Source organism: Siniperca chuatsi, linkage group LG14, assembly GCF_020085105.1.
Source record: "Siniperca chuatsi isolate FFG_IHB_CAS linkage group LG14, ASM2008510v1, whole genome shotgun sequence".
Lineage (NCBI taxonomy): Eukaryota > Metazoa > Chordata > Actinopteri > Centrarchiformes > Sinipercidae > Siniperca > Siniperca chuatsi.
In genome coordinates, this window is record NC_058055.1 from 4,918,500 (window position 1) to 4,943,941 (window position 25,442).

The 25,442-nt window shown below is 41.4% G+C and overlaps 3 protein-coding genes across 4 annotated transcripts; 2 read left to right on the forward strand and 1 right to left on the reverse strand.

The window, feature by feature from the left end:
- Window positions 1–27: 27 nt before the first annotated feature.
- On the reverse strand, window positions 28–5,053 carry si:ch211-266i6.3 (cytoskeleton-associated protein 2). 2 transcript variants are annotated; one of them, XM_044223273.1, is made up of 7 exons: window positions 4,959–5,053; window positions 2,675–2,755; window positions 1,753–2,543; window positions 1,335–1,665; window positions 1,183–1,243; window positions 712–1,003; window positions 28–595 (listed from the first exon to the last, which is right to left on the reverse strand). In XM_044223273.1, the coding sequence occupies exons 2-7, from the start codon at window positions 2,717–2,719 to the stop codon at window positions 331–333; spliced, it is 1,785 nt and encodes a 594-aa protein (XP_044079208.1). In that variant the 5' UTR covers window positions 2,720–2,755; window positions 4,959–5,053; the 3' UTR covers window positions 28–330. The 2 variants fall into 2 exon arrangements, with proteins under 2 accessions (XP_044079208.1, XP_044079207.1); XM_044223272.1 differs by lacking the exon at window positions 4,959–5,053 and adding an exon at window positions 3,258–3,407.
- On the forward strand, window positions 4,493–8,082 carry thap12a (THAP domain containing 12a). The gene is made up of 5 exons (XM_044223267.1): window positions 4,493–4,692; window positions 4,990–5,107; window positions 5,340–5,438; window positions 5,549–5,585; window positions 5,720–8,082. The coding sequence occupies exons 1-5, from the start codon at window positions 4,607–4,609 to the stop codon at window positions 7,534–7,536; spliced, it is 2,157 nt and encodes a 718-aa protein (XP_044079202.1). The 5' UTR covers window positions 4,493–4,606; the 3' UTR covers window positions 7,537–8,082.
- A 1,928-nt stretch (window positions 8,083–10,010) lies between these two features.
- On the forward strand, window positions 10,011–21,705 carry si:dkey-250d21.1. The gene is made up of 11 exons (XM_044223266.1): window positions 10,011–10,434; window positions 11,993–12,113; window positions 12,693–12,800; window positions 12,905–12,941; window positions 13,088–14,892; window positions 14,997–15,027; window positions 15,365–17,130; window positions 17,262–17,310; window positions 17,496–19,294; window positions 19,405–19,441; window positions 19,579–21,705. Exons 1-11 carry the CDS (start codon window positions 10,340–10,342, stop codon window positions 21,111–21,113), a joined length of 7,383 nt encoding a protein of 2,460 aa, XP_044079201.1. The 5' UTR covers window positions 10,011–10,339; the 3' UTR covers window positions 21,114–21,705.
- Window positions 21,706–25,442: the final 3,737 nt, after the last annotated feature.

Consider the following 25,442-nt stretch of genomic DNA (forward strand, 5'->3'; position numbering starts at 1 on the left):
TTAAGAAATCTAGTTTGACATAACTACTGATGTTTAAGATAAGGCAATATTCTTTTATTGTAGTGCATTTGGCAATACATGTCAACGTTATATTAAAATGAACAATGGTGTTAGGGGAAAGTCTAAAATACATTCAGAACAAAACTAGACAAGAATGATGACCCCAATACGATAAAACAGTTTAAATGACAATTAAAATGTTTTGCTCAGCTGCGTTCAGATTAGTAAAACCATTTAAACAGTATAAAGTGTCCATTAGCTCCAGTCCCATACATTTCGAAAGGTTTGTTATTTCTTCTTTTTATAAACTGCACACATATACAGAGCTCCTCACAGTCTGGGCTGGTCTGGCAGATCTTCCAGAAGTGCTGGGTTTTTTCTGTAGATGTAGGCATTGGGATCATCATCTAGCTTCACCAGCTCAGCCAGTGACGACACACAGAGATCGTGATCAACCAGCATCGTCGGCAGGCGGGAGGATTTGCGTTCTATGCGGCAGGAACGGCGCACAGGTGTCAGAAACTTAAGATCTTTAATGTTGCTCTTTCTCCTGGATGTACTTGTGCTAGCATCATCTTCAATGGTCTTCTTGACACTAAACAAGGGATATGTGAAAATAAACATACTGTGTCACAAGTGGAAAAATTACTTTTTGGCAGTTTAATAATGAAACAGATTGCTAGTATTAGAAATGAAAGTTGATGGGCTCACCTTTGCAGGTATGGAGTGGTCTTCACACTGTACTTTACTACTGAAGCATCCTTCATCTGTGACGTGGTCTCCATCACACCCACCTCCTCATCATCATCACTTTCTCCTTCCTCAACATCTGTCTCCACTTCCTGGTCATCACTTTCTTCTACTTCATCCTTCACTTGTTTAACCTTTCGCTGCTCGCTAACATGCTCAGGCGTTTCATTTTTCAGCTCTTTTGTATATTCATCCTTTGGTTTGCTGTCCTCCACTTCAACATCATTGCACACATCTGTCATCTGTGAAAGCTCTAATGGGAACAAAAAGGACGAGTGTTAGTGTAAATCAGAAGCATCTGTATTGAGTGCAAAAACAACTGCAGTCAGAATAATTATTATTCATCTTTAGACCAGAAATGCCAGTGACCTGAGTAGATCAATTATTAACTGACCTAATGACACACACACACACACACACACGTGAACTTACCATCGTTGCATCTTGATGGTGTTGCCATGGCCTCCAAAACATCACACAGGTTCACAACAATCTGTCAAAATGAAAACAAAAAGAACATGCTTTATCACTGTGGAAGGTAACATTTTTTAAAACGGCGAAAGAAACCGGGCCTGTTTCCTTACATCATCCACTCTGTCCTGTGGGTCAACAGGCAGATCTGCGTCAGAGTTTCCGAGCAGGTCCAGGGTGGTGTTCATGATCACTGGAGTTTGGCTGTGTATTGTTAACTCTGCTCCCTGGGTATCTGCACAGTGAGCAGCAGAGTCGGGCTTGTGTGCTTCCAGACTGGGTTCAGGGTCGCACTGCTTAGCTGGCTGGGGATCAACATGAGACTGAGACTTGAGATCGGCTTCAGGTTTTGCAGAGACTTTGGTTTTTGAGGGTGCGGCTGTTGTCATGGCTGGTCTCTTGAAAGTCTTGCCCTTGGAAGCTAGCCACTCGGCCAGTTTCGCTCTGCAGGGGGAGCACAAACATTTTTCAACATTTGAGGTACAGTAACACCAAGGCAAACATCAAATGAATATGTAAGAAAAATGTTACCTTCTTTCCTCTGCAGTCTCCATGGTAAATCTGTACTGGCTGAGGGTGCTTGAGACAGGAAGTTTGTTGACTTTCTTCTCTGTCACTAGAATCTTTGGCTTTGAGTTCTGAGTCCCACTTCCCTTGGTGGGAGCCATGTTAGTGTTTCTGGAACTGGTATTGGTTAGTGTTGCTGGGACGGTTCTGGCAGGAGGACGAGCAGAGCAGAATCCAGCAGGAGGACGGCTGGTGACAGCGGGCTTGGACACCTGAGCAGGTCTTTCTAACACTGACTTGGACCTTGTCTGTGCAGGTTTTTGTGTGTGATGGCCAGGAAGGTCAGCAACGGATTTGGACCTGATTTTGGTCACATTTCCAACCCGCTGGCTCTCTGTTTCGGGTGCTGATGGTTTGACATCTGCCCTGCCCGCAGTGGCACTTGACTTCCAAATGGATCCAATTTTTGACTGGACAATCTTGCCTTTGTACATGCCGGGAGCAGATTTGGATGATGGCACAGCAGCTGGTGGCTTTGGAGCTTCTGCAACTATTATTTTGTCTTTCACAGCCTGTTCAGTGAGGAAGGCCTGGCTATGCGTTTGTCGTTGTTTGACATCAGTAGCTCCTTTCCCATCTCTCTGCACAGTCTTTGACCTTGTGTCTGCCTGTTTGGCCTGGGCTTTAAGAGGACCATTTTTTGCCAAGGTTTCCTTTTTTTTGGTGCTTTTCAGTTGAAAGGGAGTAGCACAAGTTTTACCTCTTTTGATAAAGGATTTGCTTCCATATGCTGGCTGAGCATTTTCCTTGTTTTCCTAATTAAAACAACAAGACCATTAGGTAGGCTGAAAATGGGCTACAAAAAACAACTCTGAATAGAACTTCAACACAAGTCAACACAACAGGATTTATTAATATTTCATGATATTCATTAGCGTTAACTTACTTTCTTATAGGCGTGGTTTCGTCTTGAAACTGCGACGTTGTCCATTGTAAGTCCTCAACCAGGTTAAATCAGTGGAGATTTCTGGAAGGCGAACAAAGCAATACAAATACAAGCGTGATTGCAGTGAATAACCTGCGTGATTAATTTACATAATCTAATATTAGCATGTTAGGATTATACTTGCTATAATCTGCAGGTGTGGTTTTATTAGGCCTACATGACGCTCCCGCACGCTGTCAAAACTTTCAAAAATTCCACTTCATGTTCTTGTGTTTTTCTTTGACGGTTTGAGAAAATAGCATCTACAAGTACAATAACATTTAACTTACGCTATATTTACTTTCGTGCGAAACTTGCATATATTAAGTAGTTGAGCACCTTATTTGTATCGAAAAGCAATGAAACGTTAATATTTGCACGCGCTGGCTTAAATTCAGTGGTCTGCGTAACGTTTACGTTGTGCCCATATCTTAGCGTTAGCTGGCATGAAGGATAAAAGAGAATAAACGTTAAATGTTAGCTGTATGGAACACTGGCTGTATTTTTATTTTAAATATTAAATTATAAATAAACATTAACTTACCCTGCTGTAGGCTTTTGTTGTACAATAGGAGGAGAAAGTCCCTCCAAAGCAGCACAACTCTGAAGCAAAACACGTCGCTTGCCTCCTTGAGGGAAAAACATTCGATTTGACTTAGCGCTGCTGCGCCCCAATTGGTCACGCTAGTATCGCGAGATGACAAAAATAACCAATAGAGTGTCTCAAACTCAAAATTAAGAACGAGAATTGAAGAAGACAAGCGCCATTCTTTATTTTCATCCCACAAGTTTTCATCATCCCTTCTGTTTGAATGTTTGAACACAAACAGAATTCCACTAATACCGGTCTGTGTAAACAGCTACACGCCCAACGCATGAGAGCCACTGTCATAACGGTGATTTAGTGTCAGACAAGCAGCTATGACTTGCTGTAAGTACGTAGTAAGCATCATCAAGGGAATGAGGTTTGCAAAAGCAATTATTTTCAGAAAACATTACATATTTACATCACGTTGCTATAATGTAGCTGAGTGTGCAAACGACTTATGCACTCATCCACTGTCTTATAAGGAGATGAGTTCTATAGGTCAGTCATCACCACAGTGAGAATTCAATCTTGAAGACAATATCGTTACTTTCTGCAGTAGTAAAAGAAGTAGAAAATGAAAATGCACGCGTTTTAATGATAAGTAATAATAATAACGACTGTGTGTGTTATTTATTATGAATTGAACTTCACTAAAGGCACAACATTATTATGTTTTGAAATATGCCATTGCATGTTTTCAACCTTTGGGCTTTGAGAAGACTGCTGAGGATTATGGGAAAGAAGCGAAGCGCGCGAATTGATGCCATAGATTGTATATTACTGATGCACGTTATTGAATACGTCAAGCTCAACACAACTGTTTCAACAAGCAAGCGACTTTGCCTTCAAAATAAAATCTTGAATAACGATTAAAAAAAATTTTTAAAAGCATACACACAATTCTTTGTCTGTGGCCTTTAGGAACAAGCGTACTAAGGATAAAGGGACAACCCAAACGAAGAATAGGGATCCGCGGGAGCTGTTAGGTAGGTAGCGAATACCTTTATTGCATGTTTATGACATTTGACTTGTCAACATAACATGGCCTGGTTGGCATAAGGACATTTTTACGGGCTTGTGAATAATAAAATGGGATATTTTGCAAAAAAAGCAAGTTCGTTTTTACATTATAGGTAGTCTTATTTTAGTTACTCAAACAAAATGGCTTATGTATTTTATTTTGAAAGTAAAAATCGGAAGTTATCTTGCTGTTCAAAGTGGCTTGACAGCTAACTAGCGTTAGCAACAAAGTTGGCTATCCTCAAAAGGATTTCACCGATACTGGTTTATGATACAAACTCATAATGCAGAATCACTGCGCTGTGCCGAACTGTACTAGTGGCAGATCCGACCCTCAGCCACTCTTCAGGTTTCCGCATGATCCAGAAAGGTAACTAATTCTAATACCGAAGCAAACAGGAAGCTCTCAAGCTAACTTACCCATAACTGTTTGTTTCCTATTTGTAGGTAAAATACGACAAGGCTTGCATTTTAAAACAAGGCTAACTTTGGATGAATTGTCGACGTTTTGTTTCAGCGACATTTTATGCTTGCATTTCGCCCTGTACAAAATCTGTATAAAAATACCTATTTACCTCTCAAAGCGCAAACTCAATTCAAAAGTTTGACAATATTTGAAATTATATAGCACTGAACCTTCTCATTTTGGTTTAACTTCTCCTTTCAGGTCCAAGAAGTGGGTTGAAAAATGCCAGAGGCAAGACCTCATAGACAAACCTCCAGACCAGTTGTACAGATACTACAGACTTTGTGGAAAACATTTCGAAACATCTTGGATTGATAGTGTAAGCTGTTTTCAAGTTGCACATGATTTTGGACAGTGTGAGCCCAGACTTTGCAGTAAAGGGCTTAATGCAGCCCTGTATATTATTTCACTAATTATTCATTAAATACAGTGTAGTGCTTAGTGAATATGGAGGTAATGTAGTTTTTAATACAAGTTCAACATAAGTAATATTTTCATTCAGGCCTTGTATGTGCTGTATAATGAACTTTTTGGCTTGACTTCGTTTTCAGGACGCTCAGAGTACAGTGTTGAAGGAGGATGCCGTACCAACTATCTTTGACGTGCCAAGCCAACCTCAAAATGGGCAGGTGAAGCGCAGTAAAGAGACGGTGGGTAAAATAAATCTTAATTGTTTTAAACTGGGAAAATGAATTTGTATAACTAGATTTTTGTAGTTTCTGTGTAATCACATTTTTAATTTGACAATTTATCTTTGTAGACCAAAGATGATGAAATGGAGAGTAAGGGGAGAAAAAGTAAGTAGAAATATCAACACACATACACACGTTTCTTACTTGATGATGACAAAATGACACCCACACCCACATTTGTCAAAAGATGAATGATTGATTTGGTTTCTATCTTGCAACTGTTTCTGTTTCCCCTGTAGAAATCAAAAAGTCTCAAGCAGAGGCAGCTAAGGAAGATGTCCAGACACTCCCAGAGGAAGAGGAGTACAAAGAGTATCTTACGTCATTATTTGAAGTTCTTGTACTGTTGGCGGAGCAAAGCATTCCTCCGACGGGGCCTGGTGATAATAAACAGGATGGCCTCGGCTCAAGCAACTTTCAGGCGTTGTTAGAATATCGCATGAATTGTGGAGATGAAGTCCTTAAGAAGAGGTACGATGTGAATAAGGAGTGCTGCTCCTCAGCTCAGCTGAATCAGTTGATTGAGGTGTGCGAGAAATGCATCCACAGTAAGCTGGCGGAGGACGTTAAACAAAACGGCTTTTTCTCATTACTTACTGAGGATTTGGTAAAGATCTCGGGAGAATGGTACCTCCCCGTCTTTCTCCGTTATGTGGACCAGTCTAACATCCAGCGGGAGAGGTTTGCTGGATTCTTGTCCTGTGAAGGAGACGCAGACGCCTTAGCAGAGAAACTGCTGTCTGAAATGACTGACAAATGGGGCTTAGATATGGCACAGTGTAGAGGTCAAGCTCACTCCTGCTCTGGGACACATTTTAGTAAAATAAAAACATTTGCTGCCAAACTGATGGAGAAGTATCCAATGGCAGTGCTTGCACTAAGATCTACTCGTGCATTGAACGTGTCACTGGCAAATGGTATGGCTTTGTCAGGGGTTCAGCTTGTCATGTCTACCTTTAAGAAGGTCGAGTCATTCTTCAGTCAGTCCACTTTGCTGCAGTTGGAGTTGGAGCATGCCATTTCGATTTTCCACCCGGACAAAGAGGAGAGAGCCACGGAACTGAAGGAGATCTGCCGAACCAGCTGGACCGGACGACATGATGCATTTGAGGTAGCAGTGGAAATCCTAGAGGCATTACTACTCTGTGTGGACAGTGTGCATGACAACGAGGACATGAGGTGGAACGATCAAGTCACACACAACGCCTTAGAGATTTCAAAAGCACTAGCTGATTTCGAGTTTGTCATGGCACTGGTCGTGCTGAAAAACACTATGACACTTACACGAGCGTTTGGGAAGAACGTTCAAGGGAACGCAACAGATGCCCACTTTGCTGCAACCAGCTTAAAAGCTGTATTGCACTCCCTGAAAGAAGTGTCTGACAACATCGATGTGTATCACGAGTTCTGGATCGACGAGGCCGTTAACCTAGCCGCTGCGATGGAGATCCCAGTTAAGGTTCCGCGGTCATTTTTGAGGAAGCATCAATCAGAATCTGGAGCCGTTCAGCCGGAGAGTTACTACAAGGAGCACCTGTCTGTTCCCGTGGTGAACTATGTCATCAAAGAAATGAATGAACTCTTCTGTGAGGACCACCTGAAGGCTCTGAGATGTCTGTCACTGGTCCCTGCTGTCATAGAGCAGCATAAGTCTACTGAACCCGAGGAAGAGAGTGTGCAAGTGTTTAAAAATGACATCCCTAATGCAGGAACCCTCTCCGCCGAGCTGCACTGTTGGTGGGTTAAATGGAGCAAAAAGGGCAAAGGCGAGACTCTGCCCTCCAGTCTCCATGAAACACTGCAGCTGGGCGATGTGAAGTTCTTCCCGAACATGCTTGCAGTCCTGAGACTGATCGGCATCCTGCCCACTTTGGCTCTGGAGGACAGCGGCGATGTGGCGTATAAGCGCTTCCAGATGTACATGGAGAACACGCCTGACAAATTTAAATCAAAAAGTCTCGCTCTTCTGACCATGAACTATGATGTTGGGTATGATCTGGATTCAATGGTTGAGGTCTACATGAAGACATACCCTGACAGGGAGGAGGCGTCTTAGTCAGTTGTGATATGGTAGTTAAGCCTCCGGACAGATTATCCACAGCTTTGTTAATGAGTCATGTGCAGACTGTGTTAATATTGACGAGATAAACTTGTTTCTTTTTTTCCACTATCTAGCTCTAGAATCTTTTTGTAGGCTGGTTTTTGTGATAGAATGTAGAACGTAAATGAACGAGAAACTGGGCTGCAAAGTGTCATCAGTTGAGTGATAAATATCAGACATCTTTGAATTTGGTTTTTGCTATGCTTGTCCTTCATGCTGGTTTCATGTTATGTTTTGGGCCGCTCTGGAAGCACCCTGTAAACTGCCCGGGGTGGATATGAGTCCTCATTCCAGCTATCCAAGTCCATTCATTGACCAAATGGACTGAAATAAGTTGTAAATTGTTTATGTTTTAAGAGTGGGAGTTAATACTCATGTAAGCCTTGTTAAAGTGTTTTTGCTGTGTCAGCCAATGTTCTGCTGACATAACAGTTGCATAAGGGGGGATCAGCTGTACATCCTGAACATGTTAATAAAGAGGTAGTCTCTTGGGTTTAATAACCTTTTGTGGTCCTGTTCTGAAGCAAGGTCTGTTAAAAACAAAACTCAAAATGCAGATCCAGAAACTATAGTGTTTTTTGAGACACACCGGAATAAGTAGGAATGGAATTCAGATTTGTGTTACATTTATTTTTGTTTTGTTTTTTCTGTCCAGACTAAAGCAGAATTTTCCTTCCAAGTGCCTAAAATGTTTGCATTAGGGATGCGGCCTGCCAGGCAGGTGTTGAGTTCCGTTGTTCTCAGGTACAAGATGAGTTGGAGAGCAGGACAAAGTAGGGTGAGGCTTAAAGTCTCCTCCTGTGAATAAAGCCCACAATTCTTGGCTACACCCCTGCCAGTATCTATCACTATCCATCTTGCACTTTAGGTATTATGTCTGCGACTGAAGTGTATGCTTGTGACTGAACAGCTGAGTCACCGTCTGCTCTGAGACTCAAATTTCCACTATAGTGTTTGGTGTTAATGAAATCTGATATGATTGAAGACTAAACCATTTGGCCTTCCTACACTGCTGCACTGGACAATATTAAAATGCCCTTTCAGCCATGTCTCGTCCTCCACCGTATATACTGAGTTCAAACTAAACATTTTCCAATGGAAAAATGTTGCTGAGTGAATTGCTCTTAACATTCTAACATGCGTGAGAAGGAAGCTGTTATCTGTTGTTTTTTCTCCATTTAATGAAATGTGATGAAAGGAACCTCATTACAACCAGTTAAAAAACATGTATGGATTACACTATGTGTAGATTACTCAAAGGTTCTATAAATAAGTTTCTATAAATTTTGGATGCATTAGCTTTCTTTTGTATGATAAAGCCATAAAATGATTCAGATGATTAATTCCTTGCTTGAATTACACCCTTTTCACTGCAGACATTTTAAATGATCACAGCTGTGGTTAATAACTGATACTTGCTGTGTATCATTTAGGTGTTCCAGTTCCAGACAATTGTATTTAAAAAAGACATCTTTAATTACTCACTATACTGTAGGTTCCAGTCAGTGTACTCATTGTTCTTTTCTGCCAAGACACGTGGCACCGTATATAATTTAATGGATTACACAAAATGTAATGTAGACTGTTTATTTGAAATTTACAGATGACAAAGAGACAGTGCTAGGTGGGATTTAGGATACAGGATCAGAGAGATTTAAATGGTCTACTGAAGAATACGTGGGATGTTTTTTTTAAAGAATGAAATGAACAAAATCTGCTTTAGAAAGTGTGAAGAGGAAGCTGCAAATCCAAGTCAAAACGAGAGTACTATTGCGAGATGCTGACAACTGTCAGAGCTACGCGTGGTTTAAATGTTTATCAAACGCTTCTGTTAAATGCTTGTGTAATGTCAGGTATGACATAAGCAATGAATACTGATCAACATTCGTAACCGGACTATTAGTCGCCATGCATAGCATTTTTAGGGGACCACAAATTGCGAGGAAACAAAATTTCTTCAGTGCCCCCCCAAAAAAAGCATGGCTATAGCTCAATAATATATTAGTCAACTGAAAAATAAATTGAAATATTCCAAGATAATTGATTTGCCATTGTAGTAAATTGGCAAAAAAAAATCAATACCAAAAATTGCTTGTTTCAGCCAAAGCTTAATTCTATTAATTAATCTATTAATCTAATTTTATATAATTCTTAAGTGAACGGCATATAAATTGATATACATAAATAACAGAAAAGTATATCTTGTCATACCGACACAATAATTCATGGTCGGATGTACCTGCAAGTTCCTCAGCTGATATTGTGCTTTGGTGGCGGATACTACCAAGAAAACAGAGTAAGCATGGGGCAGTCGGGGCCCTTGGGGTTCTGGGGCTCTGCCCTGCTTTGCTCGGTTAGAATCATAGCCTGTTATAAAAGAAGACGTTAGAATGGAAGATGATGTCAATTATCTTGACAATGAAACTCTTTGGTCAGGCATGACAGTGCCATTCTGCCCTCTGCTGGTTAACATTATGTACTGCACAGTCCAGTTCCTGGTTGATGGGGATAACACGCTTTCGGCGACACTTGGCTCACCACGCAACATCAACTTTTGAAAGCATGGAATTAGTAGGTTCTTAGTTTGCCGAAGAGACATTAAGCGAAAATAACGTTGAAACTCAAGTGTGTCGGTTGTAGGTTTTGCCCAAAGCATGACTCTGTAGACTCTCCTGCAGGTTTGCTCACAGTAGGCTTGCCAGCTTGCAACCGCCAGCTAAGCTAGCTAACTTGCTAGCTAGCTACATTGCAGTCCAAAATGACTGACTGCTGCGCCGCAGCGAACTGTGATTACCAGCAAGGGGAATCCGAAAACTCCACTCCACTTTTCAGCTTTCCTTTGGATCCGGAGCGGTAAGAGCTTAGCTTATTTCATTGAAATGAGGGTAAAAAAAATGAGCCACTGAGCATGCAAAATGAATCTGTTAGCTATCCACTGTTAGCACTGGTGTTAGCTTAACATCATGTTGGCTAACAGTGACACAACTCTGTCGAAAAATGGCGCAGACTAACGTTACTCTTGAAAGAAAAGTCCGTGTGAAATAGACTCTGTTCACTCATTCAACCTCGGAGACCGATACTGACGTGTGATATTGGCTCTATAATTTTATCTTGTGTTCAGGGATTGCTCAAACCAAGAGAAACCATAGTTAAAAACTTTTTGTGTTGTAATTTAAATCGCCAGCGGTACACGACACCTACCGTCTCGATAGTGTGGTAACGTTAGGAGAAGGACTGACGTTAGCTTAGCAAAACTAAAAGACCTCCCATTGATAGTGCTGTTTGGCGTTATTGTGGCTATTGCTTACCAAACTGCGTAAGTTACACCGTCGTTTTGCAGTACAGCTCACTGTGAACAATATAAATTGAAACTTATATTTACGTAGTTTTAACAGGTGATGTCCCTACGAAGAAATAGCAGTCTAGCGCCTCCCTTTATCCTGCTGTTACCACTTAACTGGCGCTGTTTTTTGTTTAGTTTTTTCACTTTGAGATTCCGGAAGTATTATGCAATTATAGAAGTGTTATCTTTCTTAAAAATCAATTCAGTAGTATTAATTTAAGGACTGTAATTGAATGGCACCTGTAGTTCAGCTAGCTGAATCACAGTACTGTCTGTGGACAGGAAGCGTAACCTCCAAGCCAGAGGAAAGACTAATATATCACGGGGTCTCTGAAATATTTAATATCCAGCCCTGCAGTGAGGTTTTTTTTTTTTCTTACTCTGTGTGCTCGTTTTTAAACTGGAACCCACCTAATGTTGTGTTAAATTGAGAGAAGTAAGTCTCATTTGTTTGCGGGCAAATCTATCCACCCTTATTCTGTGCGTGCATCAATAAAATCAGTTGACAGAAAGTGAGAGAAGGAAAAGCATAATGAAAGCAAACAGCTCATATAAAATGGTGAAGGCTTTAGTCAGCAGTCAGTCGCAACTTTGTAGGGTTATGTTACAAATGCAGCTAACCAAAGAACTGTATCAGTCAAGTCAGGTGTATCAGTGGGTGTACCAAATCCATGTAATTGTTCCTCTTGTAGCATAAGGACACCATGCATGTGCAATAAGCATCAAAAGCATCTCTCACAAACAGAGTTGTGTATGGATGTTATGTTTGTCTAAAAATGGATTTGATCTTGCATTCACCCAGTGATAAGGTCTTTCAACATAGCAATTCGCAATTTTAAAGTTGTTTTAGTAATGTAAAGAGTCGCTATGCTAAACTGGTGCATGACAATGAACAGTAACAGCAAACTGTTTCACAAACCCTTTAGAGCTCATGTCTGTTTGATGAGTCATATTTAATATATTTAGTACAGAAGATGAACGTGCGTAAGTGTTTTGGCTAATGCCTATTTCAATCATTAAGTCTACGTTGTGACCCCAACAATTTATGCCTTCCCCTGTATTTTTCAGCTGCAAACAATGGTTGAACAACTGCTGTCGCCAAGACTTGGCATCAGAACCTCCTGAGCAGTTGCATAAGCTGTACAGACTTTGTGCAAAGCACTTTGAGCCCTCTATGATTTCTCACCAGGTAAGAAGCAAATCGATTTCCCTTTACCCTTTTTGTGTATGTTATTATAATAATTACAAGAAGAAAATTTGTCATTTTGCCCCTTGTGTTGTTGTTATTTTAGTTCCATAATTGGTATTAGAAACACATCTGTGCAATCAATCCATCAATGTAATGCACCCCACCCCACCAATGACTACAACCTGGAGTTGTATCAACACTACTCTGATATAGTGTCAACAAATACTGAAAATTCAAAGCTACAGGTGCATTATCAATGTGATCGGGTTTAAAATATGGCACCAACGTCCTTTTACAACAACAAAAATACTTTGGTTAGTTAGACGGTTTGTTAATGCAAAAATACGGGCCAGTAAACTTTTTTTTTAAATATCTGTACAAATGATCAATGTGCTATTAATAGTTTTGTTACTCAACATTTGTGTTCCCAGTGATGCCCAGTGCTATTGTGCATACAGTTGGATTCCTTAATCCCAATATCATATGGTGTGAACTTAGAGAAACTTAGTGAAATTCCATATTTCACATAGAATATTGAGGATAAGCTTAAAAGTGAGCTCTCTGCTTTTTATTTTTCAGAGCGCCTCCAGTAGTGTCTTACAGGAAGATGCTGTTCCGACGATATTTGACTTTACAAAGCCTGTGAATAATCAATCAACCTGCAACAGGAAACGAGCTAGAGATCCTGTAAGTGTTTAATTCATTGTTTAAAATTACTCTTCTTCGCATTTTTCATCAGACATTAAAACACTAAAAATGCAAACCTGTAATTATCCTTTCCATCTACCTAGTTGGAAGAGGAACCTACTTCTGTGAAGAAAACAAAAGGTACAGTAACTGGTTCAATTCATTCTTAAAAAGTTTTAGTCTGTTAAAATGCATTAGCCCGTGTTGTAAATATCGATTCACTGAATGATTTAGCTATTTTTAAAACCATCTCAACCTTTCAATCAGTTTTTTCTGTTTTCCATCAGAAAACACAACAACAATAGCAGAAGTGACTGAGGACACAAGAGAAGCATTTGGAGAGAATAGTGCAACGCCTGAACTGCAAAAAGATAACCAAACCCAAGAGGATGTAGCCAGCTCCAAAGCAAAAGAGACTCTGAAAGTCTATTTCAAGGAAATCCTGGCACTGACTGGATTCAGCATCAATGGTGCAAACATCAACGCCGATGAGCCGATTGGAGGTGCAAGAGGTCAACAGGCCCTCAATCGTATCTGTGTGGAGAAAATTGACAAGAAAGAAATCCTCCAGTTCAGCGAAGACCTCATGCGGGAGGAGATCCAAAACAGCCTCCGACTGGCACGATTCTTCTCCATTCTGCTTCAGGATGTGACAAGCATAGAGGGAAAGGAGCAGATCCCAGTTTTCATCAGGTCTGTCACAGTAGATGGGTTCCCACAAAAGCACCTCATTGGGTTCTTACCATGCGACATGGATGCAGAGAATCTATTTTACATGCTTCTCTCAGAGTTGAGAAACAAGTGGGGGCTAAGGATGGAGCACTGCAGAGGACTGACTTATCTGGTTACAGGTAGTATGTGTCAGAAAATGCGAGACCTTACCTGCAGAATTCTGCAGGAGTTTCCACAAGTAGTTCTTTCACCGAGTGACCCATATGCCTTCAACATATGGATTATTCGCTGCATGCCTGTGCCCTCCATTCAAAATGTTGCAGACACTGTAGAGGAGGTGGCCTCGTTACTCAGGAGAACACCAGAGCTGTGCAAAAGTTTGGAGGGAAAGATCCAGATGACATACGGGCATGTAAAAGGGGAAGTGGACAGGATCAAGGCAGCTGTCGGTGAGAATTGGGAATATGGCACAGATGCCTTCCAGACCATGTTAGATATTCTGGAGCCATTCCTGAACTGCATCAATGAGATGATTTCAAAGGTAGATGAAGATACTGCTGAACAGATGGCCAAGCTCAAGCCAGTTTTGAAGAATTTCAATTTCATCATCACACTTGTTGTTCTGAAGAACACCCTCTGTTGTGTGAGCATACTCAACTCGAGTCTCAGGGGAATAATTAGCATCAGCAGTACCTTGCAGTACACAATTTCCAATGCCTTAAAGCTGGTAAGCAAATACCAACAGGAGCTTGCAATATTCCACAGGAAATGGTTTTCAGATGCAGTTGGCAGAGCAAAGAAGCTGGGAGTGGAGGTCACTAAACCAGAGATGGACCAAGGAGACACAACAGAAACGCCACTGGAGGACTTTTACAGAGAAACTCTGAGCCGGCCTATCCTGCAGTATCTTGTTGCAGAGGTGAAAAGAGTGTTCAGCACAGAGATGGTGAGGATTCTCCGATGGCTCTCCTTAGTGCCATCTTACATGGCTGACCACAATTTCAGCATCCGCAGGGATAAAGTAGCAGACGCCAACTTGAACAACCTTGCAAGGCCTGACACATTCTACGAAGAGCTTGGTTGTTGGGAAGTGAAGTGGAGGCATGCTAGCAAGCGCAGGATCCTCCCAACCACAGTGTTTGCTACACTCAAGATTCCAGATATTGGGTTTTACCCGAATGTGCAGAGCTTGCTGAGAGTGTTGGGCACTGTTCCATGTGTAAATGCAGAGGCAGATGTGTATGGCCAATACCATATGGTACTGGAGCGGTGCCACTCGTACCTGAGAGCCACACCAGCGGACCGAAGACAATGCAGCATGGCATATGTCTACGTGAACCAAGATGTGCACTTCAATGTTGAACAAATGGTCGAGTCATATGCCCAGAAGCATCCAGACATCCTGCAGTTGCTGCAAATAGTGAGTAGATTCATAAGCAGAATATTATTGAAATTCCATTGGCCTCTTCAGTGATAAAACAACCATTCTACCTGAAATTACATTATACTTTGTGTGTGTTACAGGATGATGACACAAAGGAGAAGCCTCCCCAAGGTAAAATGACTTTGAAATGATTTATTTATCATTTCAGCATGCTACAATTTTGGTTAATCACACAGCTATTCTATCACATACATTTTTATAAATGGATTTAAGGGAATGTTGTTCTCGAAATAGAGCTGTAGACAAAGATAGAGAGCATACACAATGATGGCTACATTGCAAAAAAAAATAGCAATTAAATGACTATTGGACTTGAGTGGAAATAACTCGGGCAAGTTGAATATTTTTGTTAAACTGCAGTCTATGCACACTATGCACACTTGCTTATTTATGAATGTGTTTTAATTATACGCTCAGCTTACAATACCATTCCCACCTCTCATTTCAGTGGCATCCCATGGGAACCATGCTGAAAAGGACACTGAAGAAGAATTACAACTCATAAACCTAGAGATGGATGCTGAAAGGCTTGTGGAGATGAAGTGTGCGGAGACTGATAGAGAAGCTCTTAAATCTGCTTTGCAGGCTGCAGTGACGGCTGCATACAGCAGTCAAAGCAGGCAACATGGTGACGCTTCTGCTCAGGACGGTGAGGTTGAGTATGTGACCAAGTCTGAAATGAAAGAAGTTCTCACTGTGTGCGAGAATGCCGTCAGGGAGGGAATACTCATGGAAGTGGGGAGTTCATTCTTTTCCTTGTTCATCGACCGTGTTGTGAAGATGGGGGAGAAAGACTGTCTTCCACTTTTCCTTAGGTTCGTGGACAGTTTTGATGTCATGCGATTAGAGTTGATGGGCTTCCTTGAGGCAGATCTTGATTGTGATGCCATGGTACAGCGTCTCCTGGAAATAGTAACAGTTGAGTGGCATCTTGATTTGAATAACTGCAGAGGTCAAGCATACCTAGGCTCTGGTGACGTTTCCTACAAGCTGAAAGCCTTTGCCTGCAAAGTCCAGGAGAAGTATCCTCTTGCTATAAGCACACACTGCTCTTCCTACTCTTTCAACACATGGTGGTCAAAATCCATCCCAGTGCCTGCTGTTAAGAGAGCCCTGGATACATTTGAAGAGGTTTTGATGTTTTATGGCAGCAGTGCCACATTACAAAAACAGCTAGACCATGTAATAGCCTTTGGTCTTAGAGAGAGCTATGAAAAGGTCCAAGAGTTACAGGGGAAGTTCTGTGCCCTTTGGCAAGAGAAGCATGATTCTTATGAGGTGTTTGTGCAGATGCTGGAGCCCCTGGTTGAATGTCTGGAGAAAATCAAAAACAACCCACAGAGGTGGAAAGCCTCAGTGTCTGATCAAGCTGGGGCACTCCTCTGCAAGGTAATGGAATTTGATTTCATCATTGCTATGGTGGTCTTGAAGAATGCATCCTCTTTTACCAGAGAGCTGAGTGCAGGTCTCCAGAAGGACCACTTCAGTGCTGCTTCCCAACTTTGCCAAATCAGTGGTATTGTGGCCACTCTGAACCGAGTAAAAACAAATATGAAGGTGTTTCACCAGAACTGGTTTGATGAGGCCTGTGCAATAGCACAGAGTCTAAGAGTGCAGATTGAAGTGCCTGAAAACTCTTTGCCAAGAGACGGCATGATGAAGCCAGTCGGTTTTTACAAAGATGGCTTAAGTGTGCCCCTAGTAGATAACCTAATCAATGCCGTGAAGGATCATTTTTCAGAGGACCACAAAGAAGCTCTCAACTTCCTCTCCCTAGTTCCATGCTCAGTCACAGTGAGTTACATGTTTGAGAGCTTGAAGTCAAAGCCTCCTCTCTACAGCAGGGATCTTCCCGATGCTGACAACTTCTTCACAGAGCTGTGCTGTTGGAGAGTAACATGGAAGACCAAAGTTGCATCCGTGACCATCCCAGGCTCAATATTTCACACATTGCGTCTGCCACTCATGCAGTACTTTGGGAACATCAATGCACTGCTGAGGATTATGTCTGTGCTACCCAGCACAGCACTGGAGGACTGTGGTGTTGTGATGCGCCACAAGAAGTTCCAAGAGTACCTGAGAAATACAAATCCTAAAGACAGGTCCCCATGCTTGGCTATGCTGCAGGTTGGCACCGACTTCAGCAGAGACCTGGACCGCATGGTGACCCAGTGTTTGAAGGTTACTCCGCAAGCCTTGGAGGGTATCTGTCTGGTACGTGCTTGTATTCTTGAATAAAAATGACAGTGTTACATTTCTAGTTTATTCTTATTTTGTTCTCTATATTTGATTCATTATATGAATGTTAAACTCATTTTTATTTACTTATTTCTTTTATTTCACAGGACAAGGAATCCAAAAGTTTCATCAGGAACTCTGAAAATAATATGGAAGGTATGGTTGTTGAGAGATGTTTTTTATTACATTTGATTACATTTATTAACAACACCTAAGTAAGAGTACATGACTTGACAAAGGTCAGCATACTAAGTTATTGAAAGTATTTTTTTTTTAAACGACGATTTGAATGTTTATCATAACCATTGTTTGTTGTCTGTTTTTCTCCCTGATACATTTAGTTGATTGTTTCAAAGAGGAAGCTGAAGAGCCTAAAATTCAGCAATCTCCTGACAAGACTGAGGACCAAGAGATGAAACCAGCAGATGAGAATGGGCACGCAGGAGATAATCGTCAAAGTTTGGCGACGGTATTCAGAATGGCCGCACTGCTGGGGAAAAAGAATAGCAGTCTCTCCGACCTCTCAGAAGAGGACCGAGAGCTTTTCATCCAGGAGCTCAGCATGTGCCACTGGTTTGGAATTGAGAGCAAATGCACACCGTGTATAGGTGATGATGAAATGGTGAACCTCCTCATAAATGGAATCAGAGATGTCATACTCAAGGAAATACAGGAATCGCCGTTCTTCTCACTTATCACAGACAAACCTGTGAAAATTGCTGACAAGACCCACCTGCCTGTTTTTGTCAGGTTTGTTGGAGAATCTGCTCCAAAAGTAGAGCTCATGGGTTTCTTACCATTTGATGAAAACTGTCATGTTGATACACAAGCGAATAATCTCGCAAAGATTCTCACTGAAGACTGGGGCTTACCAATGTCTCAGTGTCGTGGACAAGCATTCATGCACTTGGGCTCAGGTTATCAAAGTCTGAAGAAAATGTCTTTGGATTTCCTCAAGAGCTATCCTCTCTCTGTTGTAACACCCAGTGAGTCTTGCGGCCTTGCCCATTGGCTGGCAGGAAGTGTGCCTTGCCCTTCAGTAGCAAAAATGTTGGATATCACAGAAGACCTGCTGCTGTTCTTTGATGAATCTCCTTGTCTGGAGGGACAGCTAGAACAGGCCGTTGATGGGCTTTTGAATATGCCAAGAGAGGCCCTGGAGGAAATACCAGAAACATGTTGCTCGAGGTGGAAAAAGAGAGAGGACTTCTTTGACATACTCGCTGACACATTAGAGGGCATCCTCAGCTGCCTAGATGCTGTTAGCTCTAGTGCCATAGGTGCCAAGTCAATGCATGCACAAGTTCTCTCTACCGCTCTGAGAAATATGGATTTCATTGTCACCCTTGTGATTCTGAAGAATGCTTGTGCTCCTCTTCGTAACTGTAGCACTGTCTTCCGATGTGGAAACCCTGCTGATATTCTCTGTGAAGTGGAAAAAATCCCCTCGATCATAGAGACTCTTAAAAAAATGTTAGAAAATGTGACCACTGTGCACTCCACTTGGTTTGAGCAGGCATTCCAGCTAGCAACCAAGGTAGCTCCTGAACAAGTGTGCTTCTCAGAGGAAGCCAACAGCTATGAATCTCCTGAGATATATTACAGAGAGAATCTGAGTGTTCCTCTCCTTAGAAGTCTCATTGATGAAATGAAGTACAGCTTCTCAGACAGTCACTTAAAGGCCCTGCCAGTCCTGTCGTTGCTGCCCTCCTGCAATCCGCAGCACATTCTGTCGGAGTCCACAGACAAGCCATTCAGCCTCTACCTTACAGATCTTCCTGAGCCTGAAGCTGCTGAGCAGGAAATCAGCGCCTGGGCCTCTGTCTGGAGAGAGAAATACCAGGATGTTGCTCCTCCAACATCCATCGCTGAAACACTTGTCCATCCTGAGTCAAAGAGCCACCCAACTGTTACCTTACTGCTTAGGCTAGTAGCTGTCCTGCCTAGTGTCAGTATGGAGTGTGACCTGATGAAGACCACTCTGAATTCCATAAGGGATCTTTTAAAAAACACTGTATGCAAGGGCAGCAGAATGCATCATGTGATGCTCCTCTCTCACTGCACAACACTGCAGAGACTGCCGGAGGTCATTGAGAAGTGTATGGAGGTTGATCCAGAGAGTAGTCCATGTCTTTCCCAGGTAAATTTAAAATATTAAAAAAAAAAAATCTTTGTTTAATCACCATGTTGTATAAGAAAACAAAACTAGCATTTTTACTGCCATTCTAATAAGCACCACATATTTCTTAGGTGATGGGAACTTTACAAAGACTAAAGTTGGACAGTGGTAAGTGCATTCATGGCAACTTGATAAAACATCTCAATGCCTTTGATTCTAATTATGAGACAACAAATAACCAGTAATTTGACAGTGGGTAGTTTTCTATGGGTGGCCTTAACATTTCTTTTTGTTCTTTAAATCAGGAGGCGTTGAAACAAAACCAGCAGCACCAACAGAATCGCAAGCCTCCAGTGTAGCAGAGAAGCCTGCTGATGTTGAGGTGAAATCAGCTGATAATGAAGTGATACTGGAGATCGCTCAAGGACCAAGAAAAGCAGTATCTTTCTATGAGCCACAACTGCGTGAACAAATCCTCAAGGAACTCTGGGACTCTCAGTTCTTCACAGTTATCACTGAGCAAGCTGTTGAAATTGACGGTGAGCTCTATGTGCCATTGTGCATCAGGTACTTAAACAAAGAGGACATCCAGTGTGAGGAAACATTGGCTTTCATCCCTTTCGGTGAAGACCCAGTTGTCCTTGCAGATGCTATTGAGACTGCCCTGTCTGAGAAGTGGGGGCTCAACATGGAGTACTGTAGAGGACAGGCCTTGCTAAGTGTTGGTGAAGTAGGAGCTCAGATGAGGGCTGTAAGTTTAGTTATAGCTAAGAAATACCCCCAGGCTGTAAGAACTGTCAGTTCTGCTTCCTCTCTTAATGTATGGCTGGCTAGATCCTCTCCTGCTGAAGAAGCAGCGGATGGAGCAGTTCTCATTGGTAAAATATTACATTGGCTCACAGAGGATGCAGAACGCCAGAACAAACTGGAAGACATGATCATTCACGTGTTCCAGCACGATGAAGGAAAGGGCAACGAGCTGAGGGACAAACTCATCAAAAACTGGGAGAAGAGTCATGACATGCACGAGGTGATGGTAGAGATTTTAGAAGCTGTCATGCTCTGCTTGAATGAGCTGAAAGGGGAGGGAAGTACTTCAAACCAGCAGCAAGCATCACAGTTCTTCGATGCGATCAGAAACTTTGAGTTCATCCTATCAACAGTGGTGCAGAAGAACATCTTGAGTGTAACTAAAAAGCTAAGTCAGTCTCTTCAGGGTAAACCCTTAGATATGTTACTTGCTGTGAATAACTTGCCTGATCTCAAAGCATCCCTCAGTAAACTGAAGAGCGATTTTGACAGCCATCACAAGGCCTGGTTTGAGGAAGCCGTTGCACTGGCTTCTAATCTCCATGTAACAATGTTGCATTCAGTGCTTCTAGAGCCATTGAGTGAGTTTTACAAAGAATCAGTAAGCATGAAGGTTGTAGAGCACTCAATAGCAGAAATCGACGACCTCTTCACAGAAAAGGTATTGGATACCTTGAGGTGTCTGGAGATTGTGCCTTACGCAATGTCCAAAGTAGAAACCAGCATTCTTAGTGGTCTTGTGTTCCGCCTGTACAAGGAGGACTTGCCAGATCAGGTCTCTCTTCACTCTGAGATGAAGTTGTGGAAGGAGAAATGGTTGGATCCCCTGGCAGGGTATCTCCCAACTACTGTGCTCGATACGCTCAAGACCTCACAGATAAGAAGTTTTAGTAACATTGAAACTCTCCTCAGACTCCAGGTCATCTTGCCATTTTCAAGGAGGGAGAGCAACTTCAGGCAGGGAAAAAGAAGCTTACTGGAGTTCATACAGCAGGAAAAGCGATCCCTCACTGAGCTACATCCTCTGTAGGAGTTGCAGGTCTTCCGTTGCGGCTAGCAAATTTGAGCAATGCGTTTGAGATGTCACCACCACCATATTTAAGAACTAATGTGTCTCAGCCCTAATTGAGGTCCCAAGTTCTAAACTCAATATTTCTGTGTACATTATTGATCTAAATTCTTTGAGATGTCCTTTTGTTATCCTGCAAACCAAGCCCTATGTTATTATTTTAAATTCTGTAGTTTGTACAGTTGTACTGCCCAATGGGACCAATGTCTTGACAAAAAAAAAGCAATGCTCCACAGATGGTTATCAATGCTTGTGTGCCTTGATGCAAAATTAATAATTCACCCCATGTATCATGATAATACAGATGTTGAAAAATGTTGACTGACTTCTGTAGCACTGTCATGAATTCATTATAATTATTAAATTGCACTCTTACCTTTCCTGGGCACAAATAGAAATGGTTAGTTCCATCATGTCTTCTGATGATTTCCCCATGTTTCCTGTCTCTTTGCAGGAATGAATTTGCTGTAAACGTATCTTTGAAAGAATGTTTCCTTAAGAGGAAAACCTTCATATATATTTGTCAAAAAAGTAATAAAATGCTCCAAAAAGATGTTTTGGCTTTTGGGTGTCATGTCTGTAAGTTAACACAAGATGGCGCAGCGAGGCTGTAATTTACCTTCTGAGGAAATAACTAAATGTGGTAAGAAGTGGCACGCTATGTAGGCGAATATGCCTGTAAGTTTTATCACTAAATGTAGAATTATAATACCTGCAGGGATGGGATGGTGTGTGTGTAATATATATATGTATATATAATATAAGTAATTAAGTCCAGCTGGAGCAGGAGGTTACTCGCTAGTAGAACTATTATCCAAATACAGTCATTTTTCCTTACAGCTAATATTACTATTTTGGTAAATGAAAATACGCCGCCACAAAGAACCTGTATGATATTTTTAACAGTAAAGGAAGGAAATGTATATGTATTAGCTGTGATATGGTTATGGGGCACTTAAGTTGTGCTCAAAGTATTTGAATTTGCAATAAAGGTTGTGTCAATGATTGCTGAAAGTTCACCCTCTAGGTCATGATGTATTGAATAAAAAATTCTTGCACGATTCACTTACTGATCAACAAGGATGTGGGTTTAGATCGAGGGTTATTAAGGTCCTAGCCACTACATTATCTCTAGATACCTGGCTAATATTTATTTTACAATTACTTTTTGTCCTCAAAGTGTAAGGTCTCTGCAATGCTGGGTATGTGAGATAGACAGGTTCGACTAGTATTTGCCAGTAATGCAAATCATCGCTTTCGGGCTCTATTGTTACCAATGTGGTTTGGTTAATATGTAATTTCTAAGAACAAGTGTATTCTGTGGGTCTGCTGTTGGGCAGTGTCTGCCTTTCTTGTCAATTATTTGCTATGAATTCCAGTCTGGTGTATGTGCCTATAAGAGGAATTTCAGTAACACACAGCTACTGTAGAAAAGCAAGGTACTGTAGCTCATGTATGGCTTTATTGAAGAGATTAAGAGAGAGAGAGAGAGTTATTACTTTTTTTATATAACTGTTGGCCAATGGCAATGTCCCACCAAATGTTATACTAAATCTAAAGCTGTCAAACTCCTGTAATAAATCTACATCTTTGCATTGCACAGTATCTGAATATTAATAATATTTTTTCCAGTAGAACAGCTGATAATAAGCTGGAAATAACCATTTTGAATGTTATTTACCGACTGAAGCTATACTGACACAATAACCCAGGGCGTATTTCAGTCACTCTAAGTTGAAGTTAAAGACATGATACCAGAAAGTGGACCTGTTTGCCCCTGAAATATCCTACAGGTTACATGAAAAGAAAGATTGTATGCTACTGTGTTTGTTGACATGAAGCCTCCTTATCTTTAATGCTGATAACCCCACTTAGTGCATTTTTTAAAGAGACATGTATTTTTCCTGTGAGCTGTGACAGCAGATGCCTCCCAGACAAAGCCCTGATTGTCGGTGCTCAGCTCAGTGTGAAAGGAGCATCTCCGTGTCCCCGCTCAGCTGCTGAGCAAACGGATCTGTGTCCGCTGTGGGCCGCCGGCAGCAGTGTTCGCCGGCCTCACTGTAGCCATATGCAGCACAGCAGCACAGCAGCATCGTCTCATAACCCCATCTCTGCACTCTCTGCCAAGAGCGACATACCTCCTACAAGCTGTGTTTTATTTATTTACACTTTGGATGTAGACGTGGACATTGTTTCAGTTTAAATCTCAGGTGCAGCCTATGTGTTTAAGCATGAAGAACACATCCTCCATCTTTAAGCAAAACAAGGTATTGCCATAATTGACCCGTGCACCAGGTTTCCTGCTGGAAGTCAAGGTTCTGCACTGATGTAAGACCTGTGGCACTCTGTAATCATGTCCATACACAGCCAGGATTTGACTACACTCTGGAGGGGAAGACAGAGGGCTTAAATGGATTTTATTTCAAGGTTCCCTTTCAGGGAAAATTGGCAGCACAGGCCAGAATTCAGATCTTCCTAGTACTACGACCAAAACTTTTGGTTTGAATTATTCAGATGTCAACTTGTTGATTGTACACTTCATTTTTACTTGCTATTGTAAAGCTGAAGGATTTTAACTAAGTGAAATGTGAAGAATTGTCTTCGATGAGTGTGTTTAACCAACACTGCAGCCGTGTATGAGAGACTATTTGATCACGAGGCAGTGAATACAATTTATTTTATGATTGCTCACAACCTTTACTTGATTGTCTGAAATGACTCAGCACCCTTTTTGGACCTGTGCAAAACCATCCATGTACTGTACTCATGTACTGGAACATTTTCACAGAGCAATGGCCATGCAGCTTGGAATTTCAAATGCTTTTGTAATCCTTAAAGAAGTAAGCTTTAATCATTTATAAGGATGCACTGGTGCTCTCACGCCTCCGCCAACCACAATCTAAAGGGCTAAATTCATAAGAACCAGATGTATCTGGACAATTTATCTATTGTACTGTTTAAAATCCTGCAGCCGGGCTGGTGCCTGTCCTTGTGACTCCTCTACCGCTCTCCGGCTTCTTGTTTACCAGGAGGTGCGAGCGGAGAGACGTCTGTAAATGAATGGAGCGCCCCAAACTCTGCTGAAGTCATCCCCTCAGCCCCCTTTGCCCTCAACACGTTTTGCTCCTTTTCAGCAACACTTCTTCAGACGCAGTGATACGGCTTCATACAGCGTGATAAAGGACCTGTGCTAGACAGTGCTGCCGCCCTTGACACTGGAAGAAATGTCTCTTTTTTAAAGGGAAAATACACTCAAAATATCATTCACGTGTTCATTTTAAAGTGCTGTATATCTCAGTTTTAATTCATGACTTGGGCCAGAAGAACAGCAAAGAGACAAGCTGTAGTGATGATGTCATGAGACAAACCCTGCAGCTGCTCCATAGACAGTAAATAATAAAACAAATTCCAGCATATTTTAGTGGATTATAGACACATCTAAGTACATTTACTCACTGCAATTTTTAGGTACTTGTACTTTTCTTAAGTAATTCCATTTTATGCTACTTTATACTTCTACTCCACTACATTTCAGAAGGTGGTTACTTTTTACAGATTCAGATTAATACAAAATATAACTAATATTCAACAAAAATCAACTAATAAATTATAAAGTAATATTATAGATTAAGCTACCTGGCACTATATAAAGTAGTTCAAATTAGCTCCACGTTTACCAGACAACATTAGTGATGCTCACATATTAATGTGTCAATAATTACTGTCCAATAATAAAATGTTATTATTTTGAAATGGACCATTCTGTATAATGAGTACTTTTACTTTTTGCACTTTAAGTGTATATTGATGCTAATGCTTATGTACTTTTACTTAAGTAATATTTTGAATTTAGGACTTTTACTTTGACTAATTTTCCCTTTAAAGTGTGTTTTATGCAGTGAATGGACTCAATTTAACTTTTGTTAGAGAGTTATGATGCTCGGGTGATATGACAGGACTGTAATGAGCTTAAATAGTTGTTTTACTGGAATCCACTCCTCTCTTGGCTGGTTAACCCATAGTGCCATCAACTTTTATACCCTCGGATCAAACCAGAACCGCCATGGTGACTTTGTATTTCGGGAATGATCCAGGCTTCATGAACACACAGCTCATGGTGTAGGCTCCTGGAGGACCACATGACGTGTTCAAAAGTGCCACCCATCTGTCACTTGAAAGGACTCTGTCTTCAAAGCACAATAGAGACAGAGGTTATAAACAAATGGTATACAAAAGATGTGGGTCCAGTCAGATTGGACGGAGCTTGTTGTTTCTGTGGCGATCCCCACT